Below are 17,253 nucleotides of genomic sequence, written 5' to 3' on the forward strand. Positions count from 1 at the left end.
AAAATGAGATCACAGTTCTCCTCAAATTCACTTGGACTCCCTTTCATTTTGCTCCAAGCTTTTTGCCCAGGCAAGGAAGTACCTGCATAATTAGCTCTTAATGAGCAAGCCACTGGAGTGTGGGGTCGTGCTTGTTAATGATGTTTGGCTGTCCGTTTAGTCAGACAGTGAGCTAGCCAGTATTCGATTTGGGGCTTTGCTTCAATGTACACTGAGTCTCTGTGCTCCCATTTGCTGACAGATACTGCTCCTTCCCCCGACTCTTTCTGTTTAATGCAGCTGAGGATCAATGCTTTCTTTTTTTCCTAAAACAACAAGCTAGTTTTATGTAATAGGGAAGTCTGGTGTCTGTTTGAGATGCCAATGAATACCACCGCCATTTGTTTGTAGCTCCCCTAGCACCAAAGTCAAACCACAAATATGCCAGCGCTCATTTTCTTCTGCAAATTGCACAGGTCACTTGTACCAGCGCCAGTTTGAGATGGAATGGGAAAGCTTCAAATTTGATTTCTAATGCATTCCTTTTTTACGGCAAAGGCCATTATCTGAGACAATTGGAATCTGCAATTTCATATTTACACCGCAGATAAAAGCCTTCCTGTCAAATAATGCTTTTTTTTAACAAATAATCATAAACACCCTCCCCCACCAAACAAATCAAAAATATATATTTTCCAGAGCGTAGCTGGCTGTATAAATATGTATACCGTCTCTGTGTGTTGATTTAATCTATCCATGGCTACGAATATAAAAAGGAAGGATAATTGTCATGCTGTTGGGCACTTATAGCAGCCCAGATTAAATCAAAATTCAAGAAGGGCTATGATATAAGTGCTTGTATTGAAATGCCTTTTAACTGTAACATTGAAGTTAACAAACTGAATGTTGTCAATCTCTGGGCTGTGTTGTGTTTCTGTAAATTTACCGTTTGTATTTTCCATATTTGAGACTAAACTTTCTCCCAGAACCCCCTCATTTTTCATTACTGAATTAATTTGCATGCCGATATTTCAAAACCTATCAGATGTTTGACCTAGCAGGATAATTGGATTTCTGTTAGCTTGCCAAAGAGTGTAGTTTGACATGTGTAGTGAATTTAAAAAGCAAGTTTCAGGCTTTTTCTGAGTTGACATAATACTTTTACATAAGGTTGCTGCTGGTTTTCAAAGAGGGTTTATTAATTAAGGTATTGATTGTAATGAAAATGTCATGGTAACTCATTGAAACTAATGCTTTTTTCATCTTTAATTGAGAATGTGCTATCATTAAAATATTTTTACTTAAGTGCATCAACATTACTCTTGAATTTCCATAAAAAATATGTATAATCCATTTAGTTTTCAATAACCTGTGTGGTCTTTCATTTCTATAAGACCAATGACTTTCTTTCTAAACAGATTCAGAAACTCATATGCATGCTCACATGCTTTCTCTTTGTTACCACCATGTTATTATAAAGGTACAACAAAATGCTTTGCTTTTAGTAAATACAAAGGAAACAGACAGGCTTTTACACCAGAGGAGATAAATAGATTAATTTTGCTGATTATGTTCCAGTTTTAGAACATGCATATTAATTTTGAATTATGAGAGGCACTTAAAACACTTTACCACTGTTGTTTTATGAAATGCATTTTATTCCAGTGGCGATGGTATATATATACACACACATAGACGCACACACACACATACATATATACATATATATTGTTTACATATATATATAAATAATCAGATTGTGTTTGTGTAATTTCAGTCTTTTCAACTATGCGCTCTTAATGATCTGTCCTTCAGGGCAAGTGTTCATTGGTATTACAGATGTCTGCTATGTATTACCTGTAAATAAGGGTGTAGAATATCTATTTTGCAGGAGATATTGATATTTAACAATTTAATAAGTTATACAATTGTATTAATCAGCATGGAAACCGTTCTTCTTTCAGACCATTTATGATATATGTATATAACTGTCAGGCATTAGGTGCCATGTGTTGTACAAATAGTAGCTATTAGTTCTCTAATTAGTAGATGGTTGGCAATGAAAGTGAGAGTTATTTCATTTCTTAATGGAATATGCTGCATTTTCCCCTCAGTATTATGTATTTTGACATTTCACTTTAGATTTTTGGACAATATAATACAAAATGTAGTTGGAAATGCCATTCAGTAGAAAGGTTGTTTGCAAGGATATGAATAATATTGACAACTTAGAGATTGGTGTCTTGGCATTATAGGACATTTATATTTGACATGTATTGGAAGTAGCCCCTGTGTTTTATGCAACCTGCTTTCATTCCTCCCAATTTTTCTGTATAAAGTTGTCCATATTAAGAAACCCTTCAGAATTGTTAACATCTGACAAATATGTTAAAGTGGGAAATAATTATTGAGCCCCATTAGCTGGTAAGGGCTATTACGTGGGCATTGAATGCATTGAATTAGGCAGTAAACCTTGAAGCATGTCATAAACACTTTATAAAGTAAAGAGGAAGTGGCAGAAGGAAAGATAACAACTATATTTCTCTTTAGAAGTGAACACACCTAAATGAGCAAAACCCATGAATCAAAAATCATGATAAACAATGCCTTTTCTTATCTCCCTTGAGGTCATACTGAAGTGGTAACTAGGCACTCTGGGAGATATCAATGGCAGTTGCCCAGTTTGTGTCTTAGTGCTAAAGTAGAATATCATATTTCTGCTCCCCGTGTGCTGAGAGTTCATGCTGAGGTAAATGCCATCGTATTAAAATTCACCTTTTCATGCAAAATTGAGCACATTACTCCCGAGAAGAGGTTTCCTGTTGCTGTGCACTATAAAGGTATTAACAGCACATGGGGATTTGAGTTACAGAAATGGCACAGCTGTTTGGCTCTGGCGGAGTGCGAGCATTTGATGTCTGAGACCCTTGCTGGTGGGCGATGGATTGCAATTGGCCTTGATGTCTTTGTTACTTTACTTCCTGCTTAATTAGAAATTAGATTCAGGATGAAAAAGAAAAAAACAAAGATGATGCATCGCTCCCTGTCAGGGCAGGGAATGGATTACAAAGAACTTGCTCCTGTAATCATTGTGGAGTAGGAGGCAGGTTAAAAGTCCCATTCAGTAGGAGGCAGAACACCAGTCTGGAACAACTTTAATCAGGTTTGATGGTAGAAAACAAAACATGCAGTGAAATAAATGCACAATGGTGTCACACAAAAGCATTGTTTGATTCTTTTTTTTTTTTTCTCCCCAAAAGATATGCTTGCATTAAATCCAGCAGTATGAATAATTTGTACAGGCCTGTTGAACCATGTTTCCTGACTTGATTGACTTACAGACTTTCAATTCACGTCCCTGCCTGGAATATGTTGAAGGTGCTTAGCAAAGTTTCCAGAGAAAAAGGTTTCCGGTATAAAATGCACATCTAAGCAGGGGTATGGTATACTTTTTGAGCTTGAGTTCCACTGAAAGAAAAACCTCTGTTCTTCCCCTCTCCTGACACATCACTGAGTCCCAATACCTCAGCTTTCAGCCTCTTGGTGGCCATGCATACTCACCGTTCTTCTCTTCTCTTCTGTGTTTAGCTCTGGACGCGACGAAAGACCCCTGTCTGAAGGTGAAATGTCCTCCGCGCAAGGTGTGTGTTACTCATGACTACCAGACAGCCATCTGTATCAACCATAAACAGCTTGTGCACAGGTAGGTGGCAGTTGGCCAGGTGGGCTCCTAATAATATATTTTTACACAAATAGGGGATGATTGAAAACAGTGGGAGGTGAGTCTTATGTATCAACTTCCCTGCTTATGGAAATTCTTTGCTGATTACAGTACGAGTGCCTCGTTTCTTTGAGTTGGGTAAAGCGACATGAGGTATATTTTAGTCTTGAGATACTCTACAAATCTCTGTATATTGGACTGTACGGTATAAGCAACTTAGGAGGCAGTTCAAACAGTATTGCTGCCATTTTTCAACAACTGTGTAAAGAGTCAGGGTCACACTAATATGCAGAACACTGACTACGTTTATTAAGTGTGTTGGATTTTGCAGTATGAATATGTGATGTACAACAATATATTTTTTAATTAACTGCATTATGTAAAAAATATTTACACTTCAAAATGGCTGATCAAAATAGGTCAATACTGATTCAAAATGGGCAGTTTTGCATTAAAATGCTAATAGATTTCAGATGCTGGGAAACCTCAAATACACAAACACCCTACGAATAACAGAAATGGCATATTTTGCCAGTGAAATATGTTCAGTCTATTCTTGGTATGACTAGAACAGAGTAAAGCGCATATACTGAACCCCAGTCGAATGCAGTGCTCAATGTGAAGCGGTTATTTTGGGATTGGCTATAAATTATTGGGGACATCGGTGGGACGTGTGTATGAAAGTAATACATGCTCTCAGTCTGGTTGAGATATAATTCTCCGGTCCTGTGTTTGCACTAGATTTGTGTCAGATAAGTGTTAGCCATCATTAATTCAGGGCCATTATTGCCGTACTGCAGTTTATTAAGCTAGATTTCCCCTGATGCATGATTGAGGAAAGATTAAATTAGTTTATATATATATATATATATATATATATATATATATATATATATATAAAAGGGACTCTCTCCATTGTATCACTGTTGAAAAACTACAACATTGTTGGGAGGGAAACAAACTTCATCGTTATTAAAAAAATTCTCCCTCCTCACCAGGTGGTGGTTGGTGAATGTGTGCTAAGTAGGCTGTACGAGGGCGGGGGGGTGCCACCTAGTTTTCACCTTTAGAAAGTTAGTTGCACCCCTGTGTCTGTGATTTGTGACATTGTGTAAGATGTGTGAGTCTGGGGATCAGGGTTGGTCGCACACAACTTGCTTCCACGTCTCATACCTTCCATCCTGGACTTTTTTTCCTACTCTTTTTGTAGACAATTGGTCTTTTGTTTTGTTGTTTGTTTGATTTTTTTGGAAAGAACACAAGAGACTGCCTGTAACAATTCAAGATCTGCCAGTTTTCTGATGGGAATGTAAAATTGCAGGTTATTTCTGACACTTTTCAAAAATACTTTACAGTATTAAAATGTGCAAAGCATTTTTACTATTGTATTCTTGCTAGATTTAAAAAGTAAACTTGACATGTGTAACCCACTGAAAAGGTATATAAGAGAAAACATAATAGTAAGTTTCAAGTTTAATTTCAACTGAATAAACTTTAAGCGTTAGTCCACACTGAAGGAGCCTTTCTGAATAAATCTTTCTTCTACCAAACTTTGCTTCTGATATGACAGAACAGTGCCATGTTGTTTGATGCCCTACTTTTACAAACAAGGCAGTTTCCCATGGGTGTGAAGTAGGTAAAGCTCCAAGTTTTCTCAATAACACATCTGGCTGCATTGTGAAATGGTTGTGATCTCTGCGTGTGCAGATCCCACAAGCCGCTGCATGGGAATGCGGCCTGCTAGCATTATGGATTAATGAGGGAACTAGAGTTACTAACTAGCTAATGGTGACTCATGGTATTGTACAAACTCTTAAGCATATTATTGTTTCTTATATGTTTAGCAGTTGCTGTTTTATATTAGAAGCAGAGTCCAGACAGGGACGAGAGTATGTTGCTTATTTCATCTCATTATTGTCAAACCTACAATAGTATTAATGCAATGAATGCCAATCAAATACTGATAAAATACTGCTTAGAAAAAGTCCTGATCAGTGATTATGCCCCTTATCCCTCCTGCTTTCATCTCGCTTTGCTCATAATATGAACTTTCTCTATTACAAGCTAAAGAAGGGTTTTATCTTTTAACCTGGCTCAGGTATCTCCACAGACAATCAGCAGACTAAAGCCTGATTTCCTGGCAAAGCCCATTTTTATTTCATGAGCACTAATGACGTATTTTCCCTCCCCATTAGCTCATTAGTCTCTTTGATCATTGATCTTTGATCTGTCCACCTGGTCAGTGCGGAGATTGTGGCGGGGACTTCCCTGCTCTAATTACCGTGCCTCTCATTACCTTGCCTTGCCTAACAACCTTCACACGCCGCTCCTTCGCTGAATCTACCGTTTCCCAGTTACCGGCACAGGCTGTGCAGAATGGTGGCATGGGCACCCTAGGGTAAAATGGGCTATTTACGTTGCTATTGGGCTGATGAAGCAAAAGAGCAAATACACTGATTATTCTCTGAAAGGGTGAAAACTGCTTGTGACTTTAAGTAAAATATCAGTTTCTAGCAAACACAATGAAGATTTATTTATTTTTCTCTGTTCAGTGCAGTCACACTGATAATAAGATTTTCTGGGTTGACCCACAGTCACCTCGCTACTGATAGTTTGAGCCATTGTTCTTAGAATGTACAGGGTCACCTTACAGTGTTAGAAAATATATTGTAATTTTACATCCCCTTAGATCTACTCAGGTGTCAGCGTCAAGGTCTACAGCCAATAAGGACTCAGAATAAGACCGAGTCTGTATGGGCATGACGATGCCGGAGACAGCTGGCCCTGGGCACGACCAGGGTTAAGAGCAGTTGTTTTGTTTGCCACTATCACACATTTTGTATGTCAAGACTCTTGAAAATGGCAGATTACTCAAGTGTATTCTAAGCCTCTTAATCTCACTATCGCTCTGTAGCAGTAGCTTGCTCTGACACAAATACATTCAATGTGGAGGGCTGGTTACATCCAGTCCTGCGTCTCGCAAGCATGTAATATTACTTCCCAGTATTGCTAAACAGTCAGTAATTAGATAGATAAACAAACAAATAAGGAAATACATACATACATACATACATACATACATACATACATAGATGCATACATACATTCAAATGTGTATTAAAGGTGACATTTTCTGGGTGGTTCTTAGTGCCAAGGGAACTATGTGACTTATATACATTAGAGAGAGGTTCTTCAGCATTTTGCTTTGACCAATGCCTATTTCTGCCTCATCCCGAAGCACAAAAAGCAATTCCCAAGTCCCCCATCTGTAACAATAACATTTAATTCTTAATTATTTATTTGTGTAGATATGTTTTCACCTAATGAATCTCTGATTGCTCACACAATGTTGTGACAGGACCCATCAACAGCGCGGCAAAGCCAAATTTGGCTCTGCCACTTCCAATATGATTAATTAGAGAAGTAAACCGCAAGAGTTCCTGCTGTGCTCTCGGAGGCAATACCCAAATTGTGTTCCTTAATAGAATAAATGTGCCAGTCCTCGAGAAGCAGATGCATGGTATTGTCATCGTAATGGAATCTGCAGAATTCGGTTTCCTCGGCGGCGGGGGCATGTTCAATGGCAGACACAAATCACATGTACTCCCTGTTGATGGAACAAAAGGACTTTTTGGTTCATGCCTTTACAACACAAGGACAAAAGAAAGGTTAAAACATCAGGGGAGACCATATGTGCTTTTGTTTTTCTGTTTTTGTAGCTATTCAATCCCAGAATTTCAAACTGTCCTTTCACGAATGAACTCTGAGGCAGCAATAGTGCAGGAGGGAAGCATTGAACTCGCTGACAAAAATAGTTTTCACTGGGACCCCAATGATTTCTGTGAAATAGATATACATACATAAATGCATAACTGTTCCTCATATTGTTTTAAGACAAATAACTGGAAAGGATTAAATGTGTATGTGGACATTCATTTTTGCTGTCCTTGTGTGATCTTACATGAGATATGTTTCATTTGATGCTTTCTACAGCACAATCTCCATAAAGACTACTGCTCTTTTCATTTGGCAGGGTGAAGTCCTGATCTTTACCTGACACACTGTTTATTAAGTTTCTATAAGATGAATGTGGAACTGTATAACCTCCTGGGTAGCACTGCATCCAATCCCTTTGTCAGATGTATGAAAAAAAACCTTCCCTGCCAAAGTAGTGCCGACCACATCAGAACTGGAACTAAAGTCTTTATCTTCCAAAAAAATGACTACTTTAAAGTAATACTGCATATTGAAAACATGCGGGTATAAGCTTGCTTATGATGTCTGTTTCTGGATTTGGATACCCGTTATACAACTTATTAGAGAGAATCCTACTTAAACACCTGACCATGCAACTTAAGGTTGTCTAATATTTTATGCATTTCTACCATTAGCAGTTATTTTCCCACTCAAGTCTGTATGTAAGCAGGCAGTCCTAATCGAGAGAACTAACGTTCTTCTATCAAAGAGTGCCCTCTGGGAACTGACAGACCGCAGACGGGCCAAGCCAAGGGACAGTTGTTTGTTCAGGGAATGCTTCAAAAAGGAATCCTACTTTTTTAATATACAGTGAGGGTAAAAAGTATTTGATCCCCTGCTGATTTTGTATGTTTGCCCACTGACAAATAAATGATCAGTCTATAATTGTAATGGTAGGTGTATTTTAACAGTGAAAGACAGAATAACAACAAAAAAATACAGAAAAATGAATTTCAAAAAAGTTATAAAATGATTTGCATGTTAATGAGGGAAATAAGTATTTGATCTCCTATCAATCAGCAAGATTTCTGGCTCCCAGGTGTCTTTTATACAGGTAACGAGCTGAGATTTGGAGCACTCTCTTAAAGGGACTGCTCCTAATCTCAGCTCGTTACCTGTATAAAAGACACCTGTCCACAGAAGCAATCAATCAATCAGATTCCAAACTCTCCACCATGGCCAAGACCAAAGAGCTGTCCAAGGATGTCAGGGACAAGATTGTAGACCTACACAAGGCTGGAATGGGCTACAAGACCATCGCCAAGCAGCTTGGTGAGAAGGTGACAACAGTTGGTGCGATTATTCGCAAATGGAAGAAACACAAAATAACTGTCAGTCTCCCTCGGTCTGGGGCTCCATGCAAGATCTCACCTCGTGGAGTTTCAATGATCATGAGAACAGTGAGGAATCAGCCCAGAACTACACGGGAGGATCTTGTTAATGATCTCAAGGCAGCTGGGACCATAGTCACCAAGAAAACAATTGGTAACACACTACGCCGTGAAGGACTGAAATCCTGCAGCGACCGCAAGGTCCCCCTGCTCAAGAAAGCACATGTACAGGCCTGTCTGAAGTTTGCCAATGAACATCTGAATGATTCAGAGGAGAACTGGGTGAAAGTGTTGTGGTCAGATGAGACCAAAATCGAGCTCTTTGGCATCAACTCAACTCGCCGTGTTTGGAGGAGGAGGAATGACCCCAAGAACACCATCCCCACCGTCAAACATGGAGGTGGAAACATTATGCTTTGGGGGTGTTTTTCTGCTAAGGGGACAGGACAACTGCACCGCATCAAAGGGATGGTGGACGGGGCCATGTACCGTCAAATCTTGGGTGAGAACCTCCTTCCCTCAGCCAGGGCATTGAAAATGGGTCGTGGATGAGTATTCCAGCATGACAATGACCCAAAACACACAGCCAAGGCAACAAAGGAGTGGCTCAAGAAGAAGCACATTAAGGTCCTGGAGTGGCCTAGCCAGTCTCCAGACCTTCATCCCATAGAAAATCTGTGGAGGGAGCTGAAGGTTCGAGTTGCCAAACGTCAGCCTCGAAACCTTAATGACTTGGAGAGGATCTGCAAAGAGGAGTGGGACAAAATCCCTCCTGAGATGTGTGCAAACCTGGTGGCCAACTACAAGAAACGTCTGACCTCTGTGATTGCCAACAAGGGTTTTGCCACCAAGTACTAAGTCGAAGGGGTCAAATACTTATTTCCCTCATTAACATGCAAATCAATGTATAACTTTTTTGAAATGCGTTTTTCTGGATTCTTTTGTTGTTATTCTGTCTCTCACTGTTAAAATACACCTACCATTAAAATTATAGACTGATCATTTCTTTGTCAGTGGGCAAACATACAAAATCAGCAGGGGATCAAATACTTTTTTCCCTCACTGTATGTAATACAGTGTATACACCTGACTGTATGCATCATCTGCAACTGATTCTTATTCTACCATTCTGAAGAAACACAATCTCATATAATACAATGCAAAAGATGACACCATGTTCAATGAGCTCACTGACAAATATAAATGCTTCCAATGAGCTAATTGCTAGTTAGCCTGTAGATTTTCCATCAGCTTAGGTGAACAAAGAATTAATTAGACTCTTGTGGTTTACACTATGTTCTCAGGTTCTTTTTATTTATTGTTCTTTAAGAACTCATTACCCCTGAAGGCAAGAGTGTGGATAGACAGACGTATCTAGGTTTGGGGCTGAACTCGTCTGTATTGCATTGCAGGTGACTCAGTGATTAGTTTGCTGAATCACTGTGCAAGCGAGCCTCGCTCTCCCTCTCTGCGAGGCTCTGTTTTCTCCTCTACAGCCCTTGTTGCGTGATGGTTCCCTTGTGTAAAGTAGGCACTGAAATAAAATGATTGCTGGGTGTTCAGCCATGAGCGAGCCACATGGAAGACAAATAAATGGAAAGCAATAAGTCAGAATATACTTCAATATCCGTTCTCCTGCTCAAACCAGAGAGATTTCCTGACAAGCTATATATCATCAGATATTCATTATTTTAATACATCTCAAACATAATGACCTTCAAACAAAGGCTGTACAGATTTCACCAAATTCTTCTGTTTTATAATTTATCAGGCTATCCTTCTTCCAGAAATTGATTTAAATTAACTACAATTTAAAGAACAAGTAGCAGGCTTCCCTCCCTCTTTTTTAATACCACGTCATGCTTTCCTGCACATTCATACATCTGCTCATACCTGTAATGTTTTTTTTTCCCCCATAGCTTAATGTGTTTAATTTTAAATGGAAGTATAGAATCCCCTTCTGATGTGTAAATAGATTAAAAGAAAGAAACTAACCAAAAATCTTTTCCTCCATTTTTATGAACTGGTAACATAGCAATAAAAAACCCTGATGTCACTAGTACATGTATGTATTATAATATTGTATATTATTTTCCAATTTCACTTCAGATTTAACTGATGTAACCTAATAATTATAATTATAATGTATATACAGCTTGTTCTGAGTGTGAGGTTACCCATGTATATCACATTATGTTAGTGAGTGTGGGTGGCTCTGGTGAATTAGTACTGTCTACTGTTGTGGTTTCTTCATGAAACCTCCAGGGATACGTAGGCAAGCTGTTTGATGAGGAACAGACACTAGTTCCATTAGTCATTATCTAATATATTGGGGTAGAGCAGTGCACAAAGCAAAGGGAGAGAAATTAGGATAAAAAAACAAACTCCAATACCTTCAATCTGCATCAAAATATGAAATCTAGCTCATTGTGTTGACCACCAGAAGAAATGTCGTAGGTGTGTGACATGATTCCAAAAGTACAATCCTATTTTGTTGAAATGCATAATAGCTCAATGATGAGCTGGTTGGTTTATATTCTCTGCAAAACTGTTATTGACAGACATGTGCAGCTTCTAACCTCAGGGATTAATATATATATATATATAAATATATCTGACTCCCAACTGCATGTAGTGGTTTGAATCTTGATTCGATCTCGCCCACATGCGTGTGTAAAACCTTCATGCTAATAAAAAGTGTCTAGCAGAGCACAGAGCAATATCAGCACAGCTTGCAGCTAATTGGTTTTAAGCACTGTGTTGTTTGTACCAGTTGCAGAGTGCTTTTCATTTTGCTGTTGTCGCTAAACCGTTTTCTTGGCTTTGCACTGGAGTTATTATCACTTAATAAAAAACAAACTTAATGCAATTACTTTGAACACAGGAACCAGAAATCTAGTTTCCATGAACATGTGAGAGAGTCTCTGAAGCAGGCCATTGAACAGACTTTCCTGAGCACGCCCTTTCACACAATCCATCCCATGTCTGTGGTAGTCAGTACATCATCACTTCAGCACATAAAAATAGAAATGTACGAATTATCTCTTCCAAATTGTACCTTAAATTGATGTACAATTGCTAGCAATCTGTTGATCCAAAACCCTTATTACAGCATTTACTTAAAGATACAAATGAATTACATTTCTTATCAAATTAAGTATGGATGTTTAATATGTTTGATGGCCTCTTCTCCTTTGGTATTGAGTTTATATCCTGAAAAGAATTCAAATTCTCAGTTTCTGTAAGGGACTCAAATATTTCAGTCCTCATACAGCAGCAAACTTTATTTGCTTATTCCACACACTGCAACGATTTAGCTGTTGCAAAAATGGTTTCAGATTGCTGGATTCCACGGCATTCAAGTCTTAAAATACCTGTATAGCAAAAGTGACTCTGGCATTGTGTGGACATGATATCAGACATTATTGTAATGTACCTTTTAAAATATGTGACTTTAAGGTTAAAACTAGATCAATTGATTAATTAGATCATATATAATCCTTGTATAAATAACCTAATGCCAATTCCATTTTCTGTAGGTTGTGTCATCAAATTTACACAGCTTTGTACTCTGTTACATAATTAGTGAATTGTGCATAATAAATTCACGGAGGGAACACAAGGAGGATGTTCATTACAACTGATGAAAATAAAAATAAAATTAATTTCTTATAATAACTTAGTCAAGCTGAGTCTAAAGGGGCCATAACTATGAATATATTAAACATGTATCTTTTTTCTTCATTTATTAACTTAGTTTTTAATTATATGCTTCTAGTATTAATCAAAATGCATAATGTAACACATCAGGTTACATTCTCAAGGTGTTCTTGTACTGCAGCAAAATGTTTTATTGAAGTAATTGTTGAAAATGTTGAAAAATAATGTGATAAAGAAATCTAAATTATATAACATATAATGTAGTTCAAAATGTAATTTTTCCTATTTTTTACAGATGGGATATGCTGTTTATTCTGTATCTGAGTAAATGTATATATATTTGTTTTACAATAATGTTATAAAATATACAAAACTTTATATGTTACATTATACAAGTAAGATGCTTTATAACACACTCATAAATTGACCCTGAGTTTGTACTATATGTTTTATGGCATGTTATAATCTATTTGAAATATTTGATGACTTGTTACACCCCCCATGTCGCCCCCAAAACAACAGAAATGAGAGTATATTATGCCTTATTTTTACTTGTTAGTAGTAGCATAGTTAATAACGTTTAAAACCACTTACAGCAGATTGCAAAACTGGGATTATTTCATTTACGAATGAGTGCAATGGTTGTGATCCTTCCTAAGGAAACGCATACCCTGCACAGTGGAATTAGAGTTACTGTCCAGAGGAATAGTCTCTTCTTTGATCTGTGTGTAGCGGTTAATATGTCTGGATTCATCTTTTGTTCCGCGTATTTTGACTCCGTGTCTGTTTACAGTGTACCCAGGAGAGGCAGCATGAACCATAAGCACTGGATGGGAACCGCAAACTTCGCCAAGTGTAAATCTTGTCCTGTGACCCATCCCAGCCCTGTCTGTGGCTCAGACGGACACACGTACTCCTCTAAGGTAAATATTGATGTGTTGTTCTGTAGTGCGCATTGAAACCCAAAGTGTGCATCTACAAGCTTCTAGTGCCTTTATTGTATTCCCCTGCTTGAATAATTGCCTTAATTGCATCCCATTATGTATTTTTTCTTCATAATAATAATAACACTGAAGTTTCAAACCTTGTATTTGTGTTTCAATATTTGTGGACTTTCTTTCAAAAGCACAAAATGATACTAATGGCAATGTAAGGGTTAAAGTCAGACTTGTACTTCTGCTGTGTGGAGTGTATCTCACTATCTGAAACAGCATTAAAAAATACTGTGCAGCAAATGACCATGCCACCTGTGATGGATAGTGGATGCAATGAACTTTGACCAGGATTACTATTGGATTCTGGTGTTCTGTGCCTCAGGATGGCTGAAAAGTACTCTAGCTTGCTCAATTACCCCAGGTCTGCTGAGAGCTTACCCTATCAATCGTCCACTTTGATAAGAAACCTAGGAAAACATGCACTTTAATGGCTAAATAAGTTTCCAATAACATTCTCTCTGTAATCGCAAGCACCTTTTTAAAGTAAAAAATATTTATGGGAGGCTGCACTGGTTTTAGAAAATCAATTGTCCTAATTTTTGTGGAGTTGTTTGCTGTTTTGAGGTAAAAACATTTTTGTTTTTATTTTGAAGATGGGATTGCACTGCCATTCTCTATATGTGAATTTGGAGGGACCTCAAGATCACTTTACAAATTTAAAATTGAAATTGAAAATGTGAACTCGAAAAATGTGCAATAGTTTACATTTCATGGCATCTGAATGACCAAAGTAGGTGTTCTTTTTATGATTTATTACAATAATTGTTTAATTAGGGATATAAGCTTAAGGAACAATGGTTTAAGAATTATATTTAAGTTGTAAAAACTATTTAGCTGAATTCCATTAAAAAAATGTTCTAGCTTTCACAGCGATGTTGGATACAATTAGACTTCCATTAAGATGATGGTTGCATTTTGCAAAGCAATCTGTGATGACTGATCTGCAGATGAGGTGTATTTTGTTTCTGACTAGGCTATACTTATAGCAAATAATGGAGTGGGTTTCTCAACCGTCATCCTAACTCAGTTGACTGTATAATCCCAAATCTCTTAAAGGTAGGGTATGCAATCTTTTCCAAACATTTTTTGTTATACTGGTTGAAAGTCTCTTCACATCCTGATAGCAATCAATAATTTAAGTGGTCTAAATATGTGTATGTGTATATATATATATATATATATATATATATATATATATATATATATATATATATATATATATATATCTTCTGTGGAAGGGACAGGACTAAAAAAGGATCGACCAATCATTGCATTCGGTCCGAATGTAATGATAGGACGTCCTTCCTGTCTGTCAACCTATATTTGCATACCGCCGCGCAACTTGTTCGCGCAGACAATCGCACGTCATCAGCGCGGGAACCTTGACGCTGTGCAGAGCGAGCGCGAGAATGGAAGGCGAAGCGCAGCTACTATTTTTAAAAACATAATAACCGTAAATAAGTTGTTTACGTTCGTTATTATTGTAATGTCTAACCTGTGAAAATGAGACATGCGGTTCTGATTCCACCCACACGTCTCTCCTCCTGGCGCTGAGACTCTGCTCCGTGTGCGCATGTGTGATGGAGGGGGCGTGGCTTTGGAGACGCCTCTGCAGCGAGGGCGGCTCTATGCTTTCAAAACAAGCTGCAAACTGCTGGCCTCTCAGGATTGCAGACCCTAGCTTTAACTTTAAAATATTAAACTACCAGACAAAACCTGCTTCTCTTAGTCTAGACCTAACCCTTTATGAGCCACAACCCTCCTAAATCATTAAGTCCAATGGTGGCCATAACCCAATCCCTGAGCACACCAATGGTTGAAGCAAAGCCCAAACTGCAACTAAATCTCTACCAATAATGTATGCACTATATATGTATAGTTCAAAATTGGCTCATTTGGGCAATGGACAGTTTTTAAGTTCAATGGAAGCTTGTAGCTACAAAAAAGAAAAAGGAAAGAGTTGACTATATTACTACATTACCAACATCATGCCAGTGATTCTGTTGATGGGGTGCCTTTTAAAATAGTTTGCATAGCTATTAACTACATTAGGTCTGCTGGTTTCACTTCAGTGCTCCAGGATATTACAAAAGCACAGTGTAATGATCACTGTAATCAAGGAATATTACTCAGGCAGCCGAGATGTTTTAAGCGAATGGTGCAAAAATGATTTATGAATTGTGTGGACATCGCCTAACGAAGACATATTTCATAATGAAATGAAAGCAACAAATTAAGTTTTAGACTTGCTGAAATGCAAGATGAAAAGAAAAATTAAAATGAGATGAATGGAAGGGGGGGAAAAAGCACATCAGTAATTGAATGTAGATTCATTTATGTGATTACCCACAGCTGACATTAAACTACGTTCTCTGGTGCTTGTGATGTGCCGGGCATGTCTGTGTTCACTCTGTAGTGTTTGCTCTCTTCAGTAAATGTCTGATCTCGTGTTTACAGGGTCACTTGGGATTGTCTTGGCTGCTCAAAATTTTTTCATTCTAGCTTCCACTCTCACTCCTAATCCTGTGTATTATTGCAGTTAAACAGACCCGTATCCAAAACTGGTCATGTTGAAATCTTATGTGACCTCACATGCATCTTTTTTGATGTGTAAATCCAGCCATATACATCTGGGAGGCAACACTGAGGCAAGCATAGTGATCTAAATGGGAGATATCTTTGAAATGTTTGTCACCCCCTACAACAGTTTATCACAATTAAAATACTCAATCATTACAATCATGATTAATTGTAATTTTATTACTCCATCTGTCTATCATTAGTATCTGTATTAGTATTATCCTTTTGTAAGAAAAAATTCTCATGGTTCATCATTGTGGACTGTACGTGTAGCGTAAGGTACACTTATACATTTCAATTAAAGAAGTGAATTTATAGTATCACCTTATCACGAATCCTGGAATCTTGTAGAACTCAATTTCTGTAATAATTGGACGCAGACACCAATTCCAAAGATACAAATTGTCAGATTTATTCAAAAGCAAAGACTAAATGTAGCACTACAGTAATTATACAAAAGGGAAAAACTAATTAAAATTCAACTCTAGATCAACAAATCAAAGACAAATCACTTCCGTGACCAAATCAAAGACCATGGGATCGCATATGATAACACACAAATCGTTAAACAAAAAAGGTTATAAACACATTGACTACAATACCGGTTAGTAAGACGAAGGTGAGTCTTTCATTAGTATTGTTAGTAGGACATTAAATAACTACACAGGTTAGTATTTATGTCAGGTAACTTCTCGTTATATATATATATCAGTCTCATTTACGTTTAGGTGCAGAGAAAGATCCTATCATTACTCGTTACCACAATTTCCCTTAACTGATTATTATTCAATGATTAAGGATAGGCAGGGACACCTATAATCTGGTGTCTATTAACTTGTGTCAATTTCAGACTAAACAGTTAAACAGGAATGAGAAGATATTTCTCGGCGTTGACAGATTTTATTTCTGCAACACACGTTTATATTTAAGAAAACTAAATGATATTACACATTCTAGAGTTATGAATCACAGATTAACATTTCTAATTGATTTCTCAAATGTCATGAATAATAAACTCCAAACTGTTAAACTTATCTGAACTTCGTCGCAGAGAGGCCTCTCTGTCTTCGGGCTCAGATAACAGCACACGGCACGAGGTCCGTGTGGTTTGGAACAAAGGCAGTCCGGTTCGGCTTTGTCCAAGAACTTCCACTCAGTCGATGCTCCTGGAAGTTGGGGTTTCGCGAAAGTAGAGTAGTTTCCAAACAGATTTTCCACTGGTTTGAATGCT

The 17,253-nt window shown here is 37.7% G+C and overlaps 1 protein-coding gene across 1 annotated transcript in view; it reads left to right on the forward strand.

Annotated features, from left to right (window-relative positions):
* Positions 1–17,253, forward strand: part of spock1 (SPARC (osteonectin), cwcv and kazal like domains proteoglycan 1) — a 247,271-nt gene that overhangs the window by 159,002 nt on the left and 71,016 nt on the right. The window contains exons 5-6 of the mRNA XM_066716705.1: positions 3,568–3,682; positions 13,241–13,370. Coding sequence (XP_066572802.1) covers positions 3,568–3,682; positions 13,241–13,370 — 245 coding nt within the window. The remainder of the gene's footprint in view (positions 1–3,567; positions 3,683–13,240; positions 13,371–17,253) is intronic.

The sequence above is a fragment of the Amia ocellicauda genome, chromosome 11 (genome assembly GCF_036373705.1).
Source record: "Amia ocellicauda isolate fAmiCal2 chromosome 11, fAmiCal2.hap1, whole genome shotgun sequence".
NCBI classification, from domain to species: domain Eukaryota; kingdom Metazoa; phylum Chordata; class Actinopteri; order Amiiformes; family Amiidae; genus Amia; species Amia ocellicauda.